The sequence below is a fragment of the Pleuronectes platessa genome, chromosome 5 (assembly GCF_947347685.1).
Source record: "Pleuronectes platessa chromosome 5, fPlePla1.1, whole genome shotgun sequence".
In the NCBI taxonomy this organism is placed as follows: domain Eukaryota; kingdom Metazoa; phylum Chordata; class Actinopteri; order Pleuronectiformes; family Pleuronectidae; genus Pleuronectes; species Pleuronectes platessa.
The window spans coordinates 21504305-21523752 of NC_070630.1; the positions used below are offsets into that span (position 1 = coordinate 21504305).

Below are 19448 nucleotides of genomic sequence, written 5' to 3' on the forward strand. Positions count from 1 at the left end.
AAAGCAAAAGCACAAACAGAGAGAAAAGAGGAAAAACCACAGGAGCAAAAAAAAAAACATGTTGAATGAAAATAATAAGAGAAAAACTGAAATAACAGAGAAAATTGTCATTTTTTTCCGATGTGATGGAAATCCTACCTTTGTGGCACTGCGGAGGTGATCGTAGTAGACCTCTTCTATCGCCTGGAAGTAGATCACACCCTTCAGTTTGGTCTCATGTTTATCTGTGGGGATGGGGAAAAAAACAGGGGTTTGGACAAAACTATATTGAAAACGACAACAGACGTGTCCTGGCGGGAGAAGACAGAGCACATCACTTCTGAGTCACCTGAAACAGCGACAGTGACAACACACGATACGGTCATTAAAAAAACAAAAAAACAGAAATCATACTTTGATCATGACCAATCTATGGTTCATGATGATGGATGGAATAAGACAAGCACAGCACTTTTGGCTGTTTTTAAAACCAACGGTGCTCTCATTGTGTTTTCAGACTTGACTGCATTCTTACGCTACTCTGGTACATCATTGCAGTTTGTTTCATCAGCCACTGCAGAACTGCAGTAAGGAACCGTTAGGGAACTCAACACCCCTCTCTACCTCCAGGCACAAACACTCCACAAGCCAACTTAAGAGTAGTAGGTAAAAAATGCAGCGCTTCATTTCGAGGAATAACATTTTCCTCTTAACACGCAGCTATTATCTGCTAATGACCTCTTTAGCATTCAAATAACCCTGCATTTGCATCTCATTTGAATTCCATTGCATCCAAATCACAAAAAGAATCTGCTTGTTACTGTGATTAACGGGGAATTAGCGGCGCTCATGACTTATTCTCGTCACTCCCCGGTAACTCAACTGTTCAAGGTCAAGAGACAAGGGTAAGCGCTGCATCTCAATCAGCGTCCTCAGAGAGCGCTGCACCGTGCGCATGTTAACTCCTGCCAGAGCAATCTCAGAACACCTGGCTCACTTTCAACAAGGTAACGCTTTAAGAAGCTTTAAGCGGAACCTTCTGAGGGACTTCAAAGACCCGACAGCAAACAAGAGTCCCAGAGCTCACAGAGCCGAGATCAATTACAGCAGCGTGCGCGCCTCGTACAACACGGGGTGCAGAGGACGCATGTTCTCAGCGTCACTCCTGCGTGGCAGCAGATTTCTGCCTATTTACATGTTCTACCTGAGAACCATCTTCCATCTGTGACCTGTAACATTTCCATATAGATGTTATATCATGCTCTGACTGTGTGTGAAGTGGACTGCTGTAAATAACCCTTCAACAGCAAACCTACCGGAACATATGATTAAAAAAAAAGGTGCTATGTAAACTTCCTTGAGGTAATGTACTTGGTGCTATACAAATACAATTTTATTTTATTAAATGGATGAGCAGGACACTTTGCAATCATCATCATTTGTACTGAAAAGAAGTACTTCAGTGGTTCAGTGAAAACTTGTATTTATAAGGAAAAAAATGTCACTTAATTATCGTGCTTTTGTACCTGCACTGCATTACAGATTATCAGATCACTGTACTTTATTCAGTATTCTAGGTTTGCAAAATTGTTTTTTACGCTTCTCTACAATTTGATAATGTTGATTCCTCTGATTGTTCTTAATCCAAAGTTGTTTTTAATGCTTTTATTTTGTTAAATTCTGTTGTGAGATTAAATTGTTTATTTGTATGCAAATTGCTTTTCTTTCCCTCTTTTGATGATTTGAGTAAAAATGTAAGGGTAACATACAAATGATAAAATATGCAATAAGATGCAGTGTTGTAGATCATAGGATATAAATGTAAAGTAATTTCAAGTCAGCGCCAGCGACTTGACTAACTATATCAATAAAATGGTGTTTACACATTACAGCAATAGTATTCACAATCCAATTATATCATAAACTGTATAATTAGTATTTTTACTGCATTATGAGTACTTTCACCTTTAATACCTGAAGTGCATTTTACATAAAAATACCTTTTTAATTCAGACATTTATCAACTATTGCTTCATTGTAGGATTGTTAGCTAGTAAAGCATTGGAATACTTCCTTTACCTTTAACCATAATAAAATACAATTAATTACTTGTTCAACAGCATTATATCACATTATAAACTGTGTATACAGTATTATATTTAATATTACAAGGTGATGCTGTTTTCCCGACACACCTTCTATACCTTTACAGCACCTGCACGTCTCTAGACTGATGGTGAATAGAGAGTAAATCCACTTTGACCTGCCATATGTTTTTCGCAAATTTACGTTACTTCATTTTTTTGCCGCAGACAAAACAAATATATTTTTGGGATAGTAATGCCTTAGTGAACCATATATCAAAAGGAACAAGTCACCAGAGTCCCTCACTCAAATAATTCCGACTGCTTCAAGAGCCAGATGGTCTGAGGAGGATGAGACCAGTCTGCAGCCGAAACCTCACAGAGCCGAGCACGTGGCTCAGAGCACTGAAACCGAATTAGAACATGAATCTCGTGTCTTCACTCTTCTCACCAACATAGTAGGAGAGGGTCCTCTTGAGGCGGTCGAAGACGAACCAGCGTTTCTTCCAGGACTTTATCTTGCCCCCCATCTTGACCAGGTAGCCCTTGCACATCTTCTCAGTGAGGATGACGTGGTAGCAGGTGTCCACGCTGTGGCCCGACGACTCCACGTGGGAGCGCAGGTCGAACTCCTCCTTCCTGATGGGCAGGTAGCGCGTCATCGGACGGGCCTGGGATCAATCAGACAAAAATAAAGGAGAATAAACAACTCGTACAAAAGGGTGGGTGCACTGTCATAATGAGATGGGGCAGTATTGGTTCATATTTTAGCCCGTACAATCTAATAGGTTGGATATTACAAAGATTGGTTACAAGTGAAATGAAATCCCTTTCTTTCCTGCAGAGGTTGAGTGTCCTTCAGTGGTCCCAGGGTTGTTTTGCATTAGTTTTTGCTTTAAATTTTGTATACCAAAAAAATTGGAATTGTAATCATGTTGAATACTGGCACATATCACTGCCATGAGCATGCCATTTACCAGTCTGAAAAAATGTATATTTACCTACAGGTGCCCACATCTGTGAAGCCCTGTCATGTTTTCAGCAGAGAGCTGAAGTGATTTCACACCTTTCTACCGTGCAGACTGAATTAAGTCTCATTTCACTGACCTGAGAGAAGTTCTTGGCCCTCATCTTGACCTCCTTCTCCACAAGCTGCTGCCGGTGGAAAGTTTCATCCTGCAGCCTCTTCTCTGCGTCCTCCCTCCTCCTCCTCTCCTCCTCCAGCATCTGACGGCGAACCAGGCTCTCTCGCTCCTAGAGGAGAGTGCTTCGGTTAAATAAAGGTTTTTGATCTTTGAAAGGCGTTAGCAGGGCAGAGCTCAGCCTCACATTCATGCATTCATTTTAACAAAAAAAAAATGTCCAGCACATTGCCGTCCTCTTTCTGAGCAGCATGTTGGTCCTCAGACATTAACGTCCTACAGTAATAGGAGTTTCAGGTATTAATGAGCTTTGTGATAATTAAATAAAGTTCTAAAGCTTTTAAACATGCCGAATATGCCTATAGCCACTTTTCCACTGGTAAAAACACAACTAACATCCACTCTGGGTTTCGTCTCCAATGGAAATGGATTCGATCATTCACTCCAGGGTCAAATGACTCTGCAGTCATGGAAATGTGAAATCTGATTGAACGCTCATTTAACAACACAGAGAGGTGAGAGAGCGCTCAGTTTTCAGTGTGTTTGTGACGTTAACCATGACGCTCCAGGGGAGAACAAAATAAAGAGAGGTGAACTCCTCTACGCGTAACGGAAAAGGACTTCATCACCTTTTTTAGCAGCCTTGTGTTAAAAAAACCTTCATGCTAATTTTGGTGTAAAAGAATGTTTATGATATGTGATGTTTACTTTGTCTCAAACCAGACCAGTCGGACTCCGAGCGGTGGCATCCAGGTTTAAATCACCTCAACTGACTCAATCAATACAGTAGAACTTGTAGAAAGGAGTGTGAAGATGGATGGATGTTCAGCAGAGTAAAGGGACATGTGAGAGAAAATGATTCAGAGCAGAAAATTGATTGGACCATCATTATTGGCCTTTGTACTTCACACTAAACTTCCTCGTCAAAGCACAAAGAGGTTTGAAACAAGGGGGCCGATAAAAATGAATGAAAGGTCTGAGCTGCTGTCAGGTCATTTATATGGAAAAGAAAACTATTGACAGGAACGCTGTAAGAGCTCTCATCAGTCACTGTGAATGGATTCAGGATAATCCCAGTCTCATGCAGCAACACGCAGCCTTGAAGTTGTCTTACCCGCGATTCAATAAGTCTGGCTTTCTCCAGGTGCGCCTCCTTCAGCATTTTCTCCATCTCCTCTATCTTCAGGGTGTCCACTCCTCCAACACTGGTAACAAGCACAACAACAACGAAAACGTTCATTCATGCATTTACATCTATTCTAACTTTTCAAATGTTATAACCTAATGCAACAACCAACCACTACATTGAACAATGTAACAAACACAAATAAATCTTATGCAAAGGGTTCATACAATATCTTTATCCACAGGGTAATTTTGTAGGGGTAGATATTTCTGAACTTCGTCACAGATAAATTATAGTTCTTCACTACTTTCGCCAAAACAAAAATTCTTCACACTCCCATAGAACAAGAGCAAGGCCACACTAATGATGATAATTCATGACTTTAAAGGGGACATATTGTGCCCATTTCACCACAGTTGATATGGTTCCTTGGGGTCTTAATGAAATGTCTGTAACATATTTTGGTCAAAAAATCACAAGGATCATTTAAAACAGCACCTTTTTTACCCTGTCTAAAACAGCCCTCCTCAGATTGACCTGTTTTGAGGACCCCCCCCCACACTCAAATTTAACCTTAGATGTCCATTAGACCTTTAAATATGAAGCTTTTCGTCATAATCCACAACATGGGTTCACTCAAACTTGGCCGAACGCTGTGCACCCGAGGCGGCTGACACTGATTGGAGCAGATCTGAGAGAGACGTGTCAGTTTGTTTTTTCGACCAGTCTGATCCTGCTTTAGTTTCCAGAGAGTTTGCGGAGCCGCACTGGAGGAGAGCTTCAAGCAGGTAAATGTATTTAAAAATTGATGTTATTGTGCTGTGAGGATCTGCGATTGAAAATATGACGAAATATAGACATCTTCAGTCCGTCTCCGCTCGCCAGCACAACACACGTCTCGTGTATTTTCTCACTGTAACACACTAATAACAGCTCCTCTACCTTAGAATCGTTGTAAGGATGTAGTTTTTCCTAACTGCTCCAAGAGAGTGTGCACATTATATGATGCAACTTTGTGAATAACACAGACATGAAGCTATTATTTATTTCACAGACGGAAACATTTTAACACGTTAAAATAACCAAAGTGAATTGGGAGGGTGAAAATGTTTCTATTTTGTTAAACGTACAATGTATTACTTTGTCAGCAGGGGGGCTTTCAATAAAAACTATAACATATGCACGTTACGTAGAAAACGGCAATGAATAATTATGATCCATGACAATACAACAGCAGAAGGAAATGTTGTTGGCCCCTGAAGTTACAGCAGAGACAAACAAAGCCACAGGTAAAGTTGACTAAAAGGAAATGTTCTGTTACCTTGTTGCCAATAAAATTGGAAATATATATATATATATAAATAACATTGCAGGTGGAGTTGTTTTTAGATATTTTAATGAAGCGTTATTACAATTTATATGAAATCATAGCAAATAAGTTACTGATATAATGCTATGAAACTATGTCTTGGCCAAAACTTGTCTCTTAAACTTTGCGTCCTCTTCACCCTTTCCTCCATACTGTCTTTACTGTGCGTTCTTCATTACAAAACAAATCCCATCAAATGTATCTCCAACAAATCAAAGTAGCACTAATAGCTTTTTGAATTGCACTCGTGAGAGCCATAAAGGAGATATGAACAGTGTGTGGTGCTGGGAGCCTGCTGTGGTGAACACGTGTGATACGGAACACAGCTTAGAGTCACAGTCACATGGACAGATGGTCTCCAAATTAACCGATCTGTGGATAAAGACTTTAAGTGGTGCAGAGCAATCTGGGAGTGTGACGGCTTGCTGTGTGTGTGTGCGGGTACTTGTACAGATATCTTTGTGAGGACCATTAAGCCTACAACCTATAGAGTGAGGACATTTTGGCCGGTCGTCACTTACTGACACACTCTTAATGAGCTGTTTCAGGGTTAAGACTTGGTTTTGGGGTTAAGATTAGAATGAGGTTTAGGTTAGGGGCTGGAGAAGCGATCTAAGTAATAGCAAATCAAACAGCCATTATTTTGTCAGATATTCAGTGGAAATTATAATTTTTATTTCACTCTTTATTCTGTTATACAGTCTGAGTAGAACTGACTACTTCTGTGATACCTATGTAATCAGTCATATTAATTCTGGTTCATGTCATCAGACGGTGACAATGACTTCATTGAAAAGTGATCAATATAAAGCCTTGACCTTGGCCATGACTCGTGTGTCTCTTCCTCAATCGTACCTGGACATGTTATCTGGCGAGCAGGCCGAGTTGTTCCCCGTGGATATGCTGGTGTCCATGCTGTCCGAGCTCTCCAGGCTCAGGGTGTCATAGGGCTGCTCTCCGGCTGACGGGGGATGGTGGTGCAGGATGGAGTGGTGAACCAGAGGCGGGAGCCCCCCAGAGCTGTGGCTCAGCGTAGGGCTGTAGGTCATGACGGGGGAGTAGGAGGGCGACGAGGAGGACGCGGACATGAGGTGGGGCTGAGAGCCATGGAGCGCCTCCCACTGGCACTGAGCCTCCACCGCCGCTCGCTGCTTGAGCTCGGCCAGGCGCCGGCGCTGCTCCTCGATCACCTGATGACCTGGAGGGAGGGAGGGAGGGAGCAGATCATTGGATTTTGATCTGATCAGATTCAATGACTGACCCGAGACCCCGCGGGCAAAACCATCAAAACACCGGCAGAGGCCTGTGTGTTTCCTACAGTAACCAACAAGTCGCTGTGGAGGAGGTCGTCCCAAGCATATCAAACTGAAGACCCACAAAATGAACAACCAGCACCAGCCCACAGACTATGAGACCATTAACCATGCACCACACATACAAGTATGTGCTCTCTCAGAATCACAGGCTCGAAAGATGACTGTGGAACCCGAACAAAATCACCACAAAGTTGGGGCAAACGCAAAGGGCAAGTTTCTATCTCACGTGTAACGTTTTCACACCCATGCTGCTGTGAGAACCTGATACCGGGCAGCTGCATCTGGATAGAGGCGCCGAGGTCGGTGCACTCCAGTGGAGGAGCGGCGCGCTGAACACTGAACATGCAAGATTTATTCTCCACGAGCAGGAACGTTCATCGAAGATTGATGGAACGAGAAAGAGCGTTCGATGTTACAGATAAAAGAAAAAAAGATGAAAAGAAATCTTTTGGGGGAGAAGAGTTAATGACACACTGGAGATGGAGGAGAGGAGGAGGAGGAGAGGAGGAGGAGGAGAGGAGGGGGAGGTGAAGACAGGGTCTGAAATTAACAGTCACCGAGTGTTAAGTTCGGGTAAACATCACCTTCGATAGAGAAATCAAACCTGCCAGACTGGTTTTACACATGGACGAAACTTTTATGGTTATTACACAGTCTTTGTTTTTTTTATATGTATTGAAGTTTAAAGGCTGCTGATTGGCTGCCTGGCGTGCTGCTCTGTGCTCTGCTGTTGAAATTTATCTGAATGATGAATTTAAACTCTGCAAAGCTGTTTTCAGACACAACCTCCGGAGGATGTCTGTAAAATTGGGTCCAGACTTTTCACATATGAGCAGTGCCGCAGGAGATTCTCCGCTCAGACGCTTTCACAACAACACATGAATCTCCTGAGCCTGAGTGCAGGTGAGGGCTTGTAAAGAAGGCAGAGGCAGGATGTAACTTATTCATTCCTCTACAGACATGTTTTTTTGTTTACAGCACAAAGACACCAACAACAAAAGCTCTCTTGACATCTTTGTTGTGTGTGTGTGTGTGTGTGTGTGTGTGTGTGTGTGTCTTTGACTTTAATGTCACAGCTGTTATTCAACCTGGGATATTTGTTTTATTTTATTTTATGTCTGAACTCTGACATTTGGGTTCTCACATTCTGCCGCTCCTGAGAATGTCAGAAAGCGGCTCAATCGATATTACCACTTTTTAAGGGATTTAAGGGTGAACATGAGATTATTCATGGCAGAAAAACATTTAATTTCAGACACCGCATGTGACGTATGAAGAGACAGCAGATGAAACAAAGAGAGAAACGAGATGCCGAGTCCCGCCGAACAAAATGTAGAAAACATGAGAACTCATCGACTCCTGGACACTGTGACCCAGCTACCTGCTGAGCGTTCCTCTACGGGGTTCTGTCTGGAGGTCTGGGGCTCTGTGGTGCAACAGCACAGGAAGAGACACATTCACAGACAAAGACTGGGACGTAAGGAAACCCCTGAACTGCAGACGAGTGTGACCAGCTCCCATCTCCAAACGCAGCACCCGTGGGTGGCAGCCAGCTGAGCTTAAGCACCAGACAGCTGCTTTGCATTGATCCATTTAGTCAAACAGCAACACTGTTCTCTAATGTCGCTCAGATACATGCAAAGAGCTCAATGAAAGAGGGCATGGCAACACTTCACAATAACCACTAACAAGTTAATGAGAATTTGAGTGTGCACTGCTGTAGGCGCCAACTGCAGCTGAATAACTGACTGATGTTTTCCTCTGTTCTCAGACAGATTTATCATTCATGTCTGCTCCTCAGTCCACAGTCGAGCTGTCATTTGTTTTCTGTGTTAAACACTTAAAGTCGCAGTGTAAGTCAACTGATCTCTCAGGAAAAGTGAACACCTTTAACCTATGTTTAACCTTCGTCAAAACCTTTTATGCTTGTAACATACTGGTTCCAACTGAGTACAAAAGGAATAGGGTATTTTTATTTTTTACTATGGGCCTGAAGAAGGAGAAAAAAAAAAAAATAGATTAAAGACCAACAAAAAAAAAACTGTGCTGCAAATGGTTTCTTTTATCCTCGCTTTACTATCCTGTTGTCTTACGACACCTCACATTTATCTTGCAATCCCTCGGAGGGGGTTGGTTCCCGAGATGACGAAAGTTGACAGAGAAAAGCACATATTTATTTCATCTATTAATAACTGTGTCATTATATGCCAATGACTGATTTATCATGGATAAATAAACCATGATTTCTTTGCTTGTAACAAATTGGATGCCTGTGTTATGTTCAGAGAGATATATGGTCCTGATTATTTAATTATTATGAAACAACCTGCTTCATGGATTTTTCCTTGCCAAGACGTGTTGATGTTAGTTGAGTGAAACTCAGGTGCAGGGCAGGTCACTCACCTTTCTGCTGCAGAGTGAGCTGTCTCTTGGTCTCTATGTCCTGCAGCGTCGCAGCCAGGTTCCTGGGCAGACTGCCGGTGCTGTTGGCCACCAGCAGGGGGCTCTGCTGGGTCAGATGGAGAGGACAAGAATATCAGAATGTAATGTTGTGTTTACGTATTCATCTAGACTGCAGATGTGAGCTCAACATTCCCAAAGAAGGTTTGAGATTGAAGTGTACCCTGGAGCTGGTGTTGCGTCCCAGCGTCGCTGCTCCGTGCTGCAGGGGGGACGCGGAGCCCGACTTGGGCTGATGGAGAGAAAGGCCTGGATCACTGTCCAGCTTGGAGCGGAACACCTGAGTGAGAACCCACACATGATGTAGACGTCAACATTAGGAATCACCGGCTATAGGTGCTAAAACCAACCAATTTTACTGCAAGTTGGCATGTTCGAACCGGGGTCGTAAATACAAATGAAATCCACCATGGATGAGTTGTGAGAACCTGGTGGTAACGTGAGGTTGAAAGTATGATAAGCATGATGCTGAGATTACTGATCACTGATGTAGTCACAGTAAACAAAGTGCTGGTATCCCTACATCAACAGTTTATTCCAGTGTCTGCATGGAGAAACTTCAGTGACAGAACACAAATGTGAGTTAACACACACGCAGACACACAACACACACCTGATACAGCAGCACAGCCCCTTTTCATTAATAAGGCCACCAAAAGCAAATGCTGCATTCATGTACTTTAACAACTGTGCGGACTCCTTCAAAGTCAAGACGAGATTGAAGCAGTGATTGAAGTGTCTTGTGGACTCGAGCGACAGACAGCTACTCTCAGTTTTATTCCAACCTTAAGCACATAAATGGCTTCATGTTATACACCAAAGGAAACAGTGAAAATAAGAGAGACGCTCACAGCACACATCTGTGACCTGCAGCGTCTCTTCAAAGAGTGTCACAGCGAACTGCTGTGGTGTCTGGTGCTTTCAAGAGGCTTCAAGGGGGAAGACTGTCACTGCAAACTTTTTATTTCTGATGTGAAGGCAGCATGATGACACAGCTGTCATGAAAAAGCTTTATTTTCTTCTCTACATCCTCTTGACAAAACACACAGAGCCAACTTCTTCTCTGGGTGTGAGTCTGCAGCAGCAGATTGAAAGTTGGCAGAGGAATACATGGGTGACAGTATTATATTACGGTCTCATATCAAGATATTATTTTCAAGTTCTGTCTAATGATATCTTTCCATCTCTTACCAGTCCAGGCAATTATGGCGTTCCAGTGGTACACGATGCGTGAGGTGACACTGGTGTGGTTTCGGGATGTGCTCCACCTGCGCTGGTTGTCTACACACTGGTTTTGACCCGGGTCCCCTCCTCATATTCACGGGTTCTGTGACATTGAGCTATTGATTTTTTAAATTTCTAATTATAATAACTACATCAGGCTCGTGTCGGGTTTGGAAAAAAACTAGAGAGCCTTCCCTTAGGGTTAGGCTCAGTTAGTTTTCTTTCTGGTTTGGACAGGCACAGACAGGAAAATTACCCAAGCCCAATACTGTCGTTTTCTCCGTGTGGGATGATTTAAACCGAGTATTCACTCTTGAGGCTGCCTCTGTGTCCTAGTCTGGCTTCGACACTCTGCTCATCTCTCTAAGTTTAGGCGCTCTAATAGATCAGTTGGGCTGCTCCATGTTTTTACTATGCACATTGTAAGAGACAGTCGCTGATAGAGCCTTTATGTTTAACTTTTTAATATAATTTAACTGTTGATTTATCCCGGTGTTCACGGTATTGCACAATTCCTATTATAGTGTACTATCACATGGGTGATGACTATGACACCGGTGAACATACCCCACCTCTGGAAACACACAAACAGCAAAAGGGTGAGTGGGGAAAAAATGAGGAGAAGGAGGAAAGGAGGCCCTCTACCTGCAGCACAGGCCTGCGGCCCGAGAGAGACTTGGATGGCAGAGGGGGAGAACATAGCTGGCTGGAGTCAGTCATCACCTCCTGGTACCACTGCTCTAAATCTAGCTTGGGCAGGTGATGCCTGCTGCCCTCAGACTGGTACTGCACAGCACACAGAGGAGCGGCACAGCAGGAGAGGAGAGAAGAGAGTGAAAAAAGAAGACAAGAAAAAGATTAGAAAGCATTCAAAGACAGTAGGAAGGAAGAGGGTAGAAACATTTGCTTTGTACACTCTGAAAAAGCTGTAATTAAGGTTTTTTATGCTTTGGAAATTAAATATCTGCAACACTTTATTGTTGTGCGCTGCTTTATGCTTTATACCCTGCAGCTGCTCAATCGTCTGAACATGTATTTTACTTCTTCTGCATTGACCCAGTTTCTCACAAGAACATTCAAGTTTTCCTCTAATTTTCACTTCACTTCAGCTTTCCTTGGACCATAATACCCACAGTATCTCTGCAGCTTAGGATTTACAGTTTCTTACAGAATAACATGAGAATTTGTGTTGTCATTTTGCAGATGTTATTGCTGAGTTTTTTACTTTGGTCTGTTCCATCTCAATAGTTCTGCTGCGCTTTTTTAACAGCTGACTGAGAAATGCTGCACACACATCTGCTGCTCACATGACCAGCATTAGCAGAGAATAACCATGTAGAATTGTCCTTATTTGTTCCACAGTCTTCTCCTCGTGGATATGACGTGATAACGGTGACTTATTAATGTTCAATAAAGCTGCGACTCTCTAATTTGAGGCTACAGAAGCAGTGACTGGGGGGAAAATGCAACACAGGTGATATCTAATGTGACGGATTACATCAGTTAAACTATGAGAATGACTGCGAGCGGTTTGCAGCAGATCTTTGAAAACAATGGGCGTCTGTGACTTCAGGCAAAGCTGCACTACAATAGACAGCAACAGCTCCAGACTGACAAATTCAGCAGCATCGCAGGGTTTAGCGTCTTCATGGGCTTCAGTGTTCTCCTGTAGTGCTTAAAGCAATATACACTGACTACATCTTTAAGTAAGTCAAAATAGATTTCCTTTTTGTGCATGAGGCTGTGAGGAGGAGATGCATGGCAGAGCAAGGCACCGTTATACAAAGGATTGAGGCGATTAGAAGACAGAAAGGGGGAGGGCTGTCTCATTTAAGGGAAAAATAAACTGTACTTAAAGCAGACAGTTTGCATACTAAGTGCAGTCAATGTTTGATGTACACTGTTCTCCCAGAATGCAGTGCAAAAAAGGAGAGAGTGAACTGCTGACGCCTGCAAAACTTTTTATTCATTGTTGTGAGCGGTGAAACATCGCCAGAAAGAGCAGGGGAAATTAAAAAATAAGTAGAATTTTTAATTCATGCACATAAGTCACAGTTTAATTAAGCTGTATTTAAAAAAAATTGTATAGTATGGATTAGGAAAGCACTGATCTCGTCTCTTGAATTTGTCTGGGAACCATTTCATGAGGTTAAACAACAGGGCTCTTTCACACCAGACATGTATTCATGTCAAAGCAGGAAAAGATAAATATATTATTAATAACATTATTGAAGGGTGCATTCCATTTATAGCTGTGTCTCAATTCAGGGGCGGCGTCCTTTGGAGGCTGCATTTGAAGACCAATTGCATCACAGAGACGCCACTAAGCTGATTTCAGAGGCTCCTTTGATGGATCCTTCCCTGTCCCATCGATCCCATGATTCATTGAGATTCAGTGATGACAATGCCGCCGGGAAACGACAAGACGCCCAATTCTTCAGTGTCATACTTCAACACAACCGGCCAGCAGATGGTACACACATTAAAAAATAAGGGGTATTAAAACTTTTAGTTGAGACACAACTTGTGTGAACCAGGTTCTGCACTTCCTGTCCCACTGGGAAAGTTTCCTCAGACACTGGATGGAACAGACATGTTGTGAATGAATATTAGTGGTCCACTGCATGTTTTTCCTGCTGTAATAAGTCAAAATATCTGCTGTTTAATAACCTCCACAACTGCACAACTACTTCAAGCCCCCAGACACAACTGCTAATCATTATGAGCTCTAAGCCTTTTAAGCAGGGTTCTCAAATACTGCCCTACACCCTCAAACAAGTGCGAGCACACAGATGGTCAGCGGGAGAAGAGAAGGGAAGAAAGGCACACACCTCCACAGAGAGAGACAGGGAGGAGCCATGAGGAGAGGGGAGGCAGGAGAAGGCGGGGTCTACCCCTCCAGACTGCAGGGGCTGGCGAAGCGGGGAGGTAGGGGACGACTCCACCTTTGGCATCCCATACATCTGACTTAACTGGCCCACCGTCACATACTCCTTTCAACACACACACACAAACATACAGGTGGAGAAGGAGGACGAGCAGGAGGAGAGAGAGAGAGATGCAGGGAGAGGGAGAGAGAGAGAGAGAGAGACGGAGAGATAAGTCAGCAGGAGAAGCAGCAGGTGGGAAACATATCAAGCAGTGACCTACTGCATCATGAAGGTGTGAGGGAGGCAGGGACGTGAAACAAAACACACACTGGATTAAAACAAACTGCACAGGGCAACACAATACACACAATCTGCATTAGAGTCAGACCAGTATATAGAACCATCACTGGCCTCATTACATCATTCACCAGCAACATCCTGGGATTAGTATGATTTTGTATTTATACACTTTCTTTCTTTCATTTCAATTTATTTAAATGTGACATAAACGGACACATATGAATCACTTTTTATTATTGTTTTTTTCTTGTCACAGTTAACTGGAAAAGAAACTGGTCAAATGGTTTTGGTCTATTATGGTTAGTTAAGTTTACAAAACAGAAATCCATTTAATATGATTTGTTTCTTTTGTTAAAAAGGAGACAAAGCATAAAATGATAAAATATTATATATTTATATATGGGATGTCCTTTTGGCTGATTACCAACCAACTCACTCGACCCTCATTTCCACCACCTTTATTGAATACCTTATTTTGTTTGCAAAAAAACAGCTATTATACTGACACCGGTATTCACTTATCTTAAAAACTGTCTTTTCTCCTGAATGTTGTAAATATTGTTACGATGTTGATGTGCTCTCTTAGTGGTGAAATGAACACTGCCTCACAGCTACAGAGGGTGAGTACAAACAAGGCCAACAGAAGAGTCAGGCTGATACACAGCAAGCCAGCAGAGGGAGCAGCGTGACATGAAAACGCAGGGATGGGAAGACAGAGTGAGTTAGAGGCAGAAAAGAAGTCAGGGAGGAGACAGACAGGAAGTGATGGTACCTCGCCGGCGCCAGCTAATGTAGCATCTATGGCAAACACTTGGCCGTGTGAGGCGGACTTGCTGCTGCGATGGCGGCTGCCACCGTCGTACATCTTATAAACGTCCGACAGCTTCATATACTCCTGAGGCACCAGCCAACAACAGTCAGACAAGATGAGAAGCCATGAGGAAAATGCAAATATGAAAATAGAAACACAGATATAAACGCACACACGCAGACACACAAATGAAGGCCTCCCACAATGCCTTGAGCCGTTTGGTTTAGAGATTATTTGAGCCAACGACCATGTGTTATATGGTTGTTGCTATATTAAATGAAACGTGCACAGTGTGAGTGACATGAGAGAGAGGATGTAATATTACTATTTGTGAACAGGTACATTTCCACTGTATATCTGCATATTTGAGGTGAATTGAATTTCCTCAGCAGCCTGTTGTTTGTATGTACGCAAGTGTGTGTGTGTGAAAAGAGAGAGGAACACACTAAGCAACGAACACAGAGCATCTTTAGCGTCAAACATGGAGGACACACAATCAGGTCACAAACAGGCACTGTTGGTTTCCACAACAGCCAATGATGTAGTGGCCGATAAGAAAAATCTAAAATGTTCACCTCTGGTTGATCACAATGCAAATAAAGAATTGTGAGAGGAGAGTGTTGATTCTGCTGAGCATAATATGTGAGCAGAGGAGAATGTAGGTGAGTTAATCCACTACATCCCTTGACAAAACCCGATTTCAGCCTAAAGCTGCAGTGCTTGCTCCTCTTAACTATCATTAATGATGTTCTATTGAAAAACTCATCAGCCTGAGCCAACATAGTGCAGCACAATACATCACAGACGTCATTATAGCCACAGTGCGAGTACGACACCCACAGTGCAATGAATGACCTTTGGGGTGAGTTGCATTAAAAGCCGTGAGGGAGTAGTGGGCTTCATGCAGGGGATCATTAGTCTGATTACCTCCGTTGGGCTGCCGGGGTACAACTGAGAGGGAGGGGAGGGATGTAAGTAGGGAGGAGAGGCTTGACAGAGGGAATGCTGGGAGGAGTGGACATCCTCCGACAACAGGTCAGCCTCGCTGATTTGGAGCATTTCCTGTTTCAACAGTCGGGAATAAGTGTTCAATGCCTGGAAACAAATTCATGTACGGCTCAGGCGTTCTGTCTTTTGCCTTCCCTCAGGCGGCCCTCACCAGTGACAACAGGTTAACAAGTTATACACTTAAGTGAATGGAATTAGTGACCAATAAGAATTAGTTCACTCAACACAATATTAATTAAGAGCTCATCGTGAAAGAGCATTTGAATCACAACATAAATCTGCAGATTAGACTGATTTCCCCACATGTAGCATCCAAGGGATTACCCATGAGTCTACACTGCAACCAATCCCAGCCAGTTAGAGAGGCGAACGTGGTGAAGGATCAGCTGTGAGTCATCAAAGCTCTGTGTCGTTTTCAAGCCTGGAGCACTGAGTGTGAATGAGTGTTTGTTTTCACCGGATACACACTGAGCCTCAACCCTTGTCTCACCTCTCTCATCGCGGTGGAGGACTTGGGAAAGCTCTTTCCTCCAGTCAGGTTATGGTATCTCTTCTCCAGCGCTGACAGTCTCTCCTTCTCCTAGAACGTAAAGAAACAGATTCATCACATTATTGTCTCATCAATACATGTACTCAATCAACTCCTTCATTACTGTTATCGTCAAGCCACACGAAGGATCGTGTTGGCAGCTAATCGTAGATTATGATTACAACTTGATTGCTTAGATGTGCAATATGCCCACATATACAACTATTACTGCCAATACCACTATAAATAACGGTCTTATCTCATGAATGTTATTTTGCTATTGCACTTCTGTCCGTCCTGGGGGAGGGATCCCTCACTTGTGACTCTCTGAGGTCGCTGTTTTTTTTTTTGTCCTCTGTTGAAATATTGTTCTTCTGTGTTTTTTTCTTACTCTAAAGGGAAGAAGATGGGGCTCCCTTATAAAACCTACGAGGCAAAATATGATATGTGAATATCGGCTCTTCAGGCAAACTTTGATTGATCGATAATGTGCCTGAAACATCAGTATTCTTGTAAACTCCTTAAACACAAAATCTCTATACTTTCAAATTAGAACATTAGAACATTATGTAATGCACTGACGGATGAGTTTGTACCTTTTGGAGCATTTGCAGTACGAGGCCTCTGTCTTTAACCAAACGCTCACACTCCTGAGATGCCTGTAGGCTGAGCTGGTTGGCCTGGTTCTCTAAAGCAGACACCTTCTCCTGTGCAGAGGACAACACAAAAAACAATTAGACTTTCAATGCAAGCAGCACACCAACTATTGCACAACTTTGCAAAAATAAGGTCAGACTAAGTTGATACTGCATAGCTGAGTAACTTATTTGCCACAGGCAGCTTCATCTCTAACACAAAAAAACATATTGTTAAGAGCATAATCTTGATCTACTAGTCTTCCTGTTCCTCCACAGACGATCAGGCGTTTCCTCACCTTCCTCTTGGCCACGCTGCTGTGGTACTCCGCTCTCTCCTGGAGCAGCTGCTGGCTGATGGTTTCTCTCTCCTCCTCCAGGCTGCTCTCTCTCTCCAGCTGCTGAAACTCCAGGTCCTCAAACTTTTTGGTTCCTGCTTCCAGCATCTCTCCATCCTGATGGAGGCGCGTGCACATAATGAGCGGTGACATCATATACAGAAAAACGCACTGTTTACATTGCTCATTTTAAAGCCATCGTCTATCACCGGACTAGCATTACTGCTGACAGCAAAGCAAAAACATATTTGACACTTATGCATGAAATAGTTTTAAAATAGTTTTCCCAGCAAGCTCGTGCTCAGTCAAGCAGGCAGCCGTGAAACACATGCTTCTACTGCAGCACAGCTACTGGTGCCTCGTCATTAGATTTACTATAGAATATGGGGAGTGGGCGGGGAGATGGAAGATTTATGGCTAAAATCTGATTTGATTCTTCCCATTATCATTTCCAATTCGCTCTCTTGCTAGTATAAGGAATAAACACTAACAATGTAGACATATAAAGTGAAACTCTAAAACTAATACATAAACGATGAACAATAACTCGTAGAGTAGTATAAATCGCTGAAGGCTCTTGAGTCGGCGTATAGCTCCTGTGACCCAACAGCCTGTAATGTCTAGTCACTGACATGCATGTGTGTGATGAACATGACTTCTTCTTACAAGTGATCAAAACACAAGAACTGAGGACTCGGATGTCAAACAGCTAGACACCTCGGGAATAACTTCTGTTTTTTGTTTTGACTTTATCTCCTTTACACCTCTGACTGCAATGGGTTTCCGCTCTCCTTACTGAGCCTGGGATTCCCACTTGCCCGTCGTAACATCCTGATCTCAGAATTCATATCGACTGGCTGCTCTACTCTCTGAGTGGGATCCAAACAAATGACTCATATTACTTCATTTAAAAAAAGCCTCTTACTTTACATAAAATCTTGTTCTGTCTGGTAAAATTGCATCTTTTTACAATCTTTACCATTCTGATAGGTAAAGAAAGCTAAATTCACATTCGACCCTAAATCGACAACAGTAGTTTCCGTAAGAGAAGTCAAAGGAAGAGATTAAGCACAGACACACAATTGGTCTAGTCAGAGCGTATGTTAATTGATTAGTGAGGAGTTATACATATTATGGGAGGCATGACAATTCAGAGGAGATGCACATCAGATTCGGGCATGCAGCGCAGTGGGGAGGGGTTCGTATTACATGGAGCACGTTTAACCAAAATGCATCACTAGCAGCTGAAGTGACCAGGGGCCATTTGTGTGCTCCTGTGTGAACCCAGGGCTCCAGTAGCACGTAGGTGCGGCGAGGAGGTGGGAGAATTCCTGCAGCAGGGCACTGAGAGGGGGCGGCTCATGAACACGCAGAGAGCATGTGCATGTAAACTGTGTGCTGAAGGGTTAAAGGTCAGGCCAGTAGCACTGTGTGTGTTGGCACCTGTATGTGCCGAGTGGAGAAACATGCACTGCCTACCAATGCAGAGAGAAGTAGGGAGTAAACAAAATAGTTTAAAATGTTTCTTTTATATAAGTTTCCTGTTTAATAGGTTGCTGTATGGTTTCCCCACAAACAACATAATACAACTTTTTTAAATATCAGTTAATGGTGGTTAAACAACATTAAATCACGTAGTATCCACTCGGCTGAGATTGTAAGCTAGCTAGAAGCTAGTAACTCTTAGCAGGAGTTTAGCCAAGTTTCATCATGACAGGATTTAGGTAGAAGCATCATTTGGTTATGTGAAATAACAAACTGAACATCCATGATGTCAGTTTATCAAAGTTAATACTTTTGACAGCATGGGAAAAATCTGTCATTACATTTTTCTCTTAATTTTAGCTGGCTGATGGTTTTTACTCTAAAAATATAAACTCAGAGAAATAACACAGATTTATGACATTGATTGCTAGTTAGCAGGATTACACAGAAACGGATTTCCATGAAACTCTTGCTCTAGGGTGTAAATCAGGGAACAGTCCATTACATTTTGGAGACGATTTGGTTCATATGGGAGAAACAGGATTTTTTTTTTCACTTTCTTTAATATTGTGGCATTTTTCCACATTTTTGTTGACTTCTCAGACAATAAATCTTGGATCTTGGTGAAAAGATCTGGTTTATGTGTAGGTTGGAGCAGCTCCAAATATAAGTGTCATTTTAGTTTTAAGAAGTAAAACTGATGTAGAGAAGTCAAATGCAGGTCTTAACTCACTTCTGACCAAACATGTGACTACTGCTTTGAATGTGTATT

At 42.6% G+C, this 19448-nt stretch overlaps 1 protein-coding gene across 1 annotated transcript in view; it reads right to left on the reverse strand.

The window, feature by feature from the left end:
- phldb1b (pleckstrin homology-like domain, family B, member 1b) overlaps positions 1–19448 on the reverse strand; it is an 81231-nt gene that overhangs the window by 4616 nt on the left and 57167 nt on the right. Inside the window, exons 11-23 of the mRNA XM_053423106.1 lie at positions 17153–17308; positions 16815–16925; positions 16180–16269; positions 15609–15743; positions 13532–13693; positions 11346–11486; positions 9640–9756; positions 9420–9525; positions 6556–6898; positions 4320–4410; positions 3171–3317; positions 2515–2734; positions 139–224 (exon numbers count right to left, since the gene is read on the reverse strand). Of these exons, the coding sequence (XP_053279081.1) occupies positions 139–224; positions 2515–2734; positions 3171–3317; positions 4320–4410; positions 6556–6898; positions 9420–9525; positions 9640–9756; positions 11346–11486; positions 13532–13693; positions 15609–15743; positions 16180–16269; positions 16815–16925; positions 17153–17308 (1905 nt within the window). The remainder of the gene's footprint in view (positions 1–138; positions 225–2514; positions 2735–3170; positions 3318–4319; positions 4411–6555; positions 6899–9419; positions 9526–9639; positions 9757–11345; positions 11487–13531; positions 13694–15608; positions 15744–16179; positions 16270–16814; positions 16926–17152; positions 17309–19448) is intronic.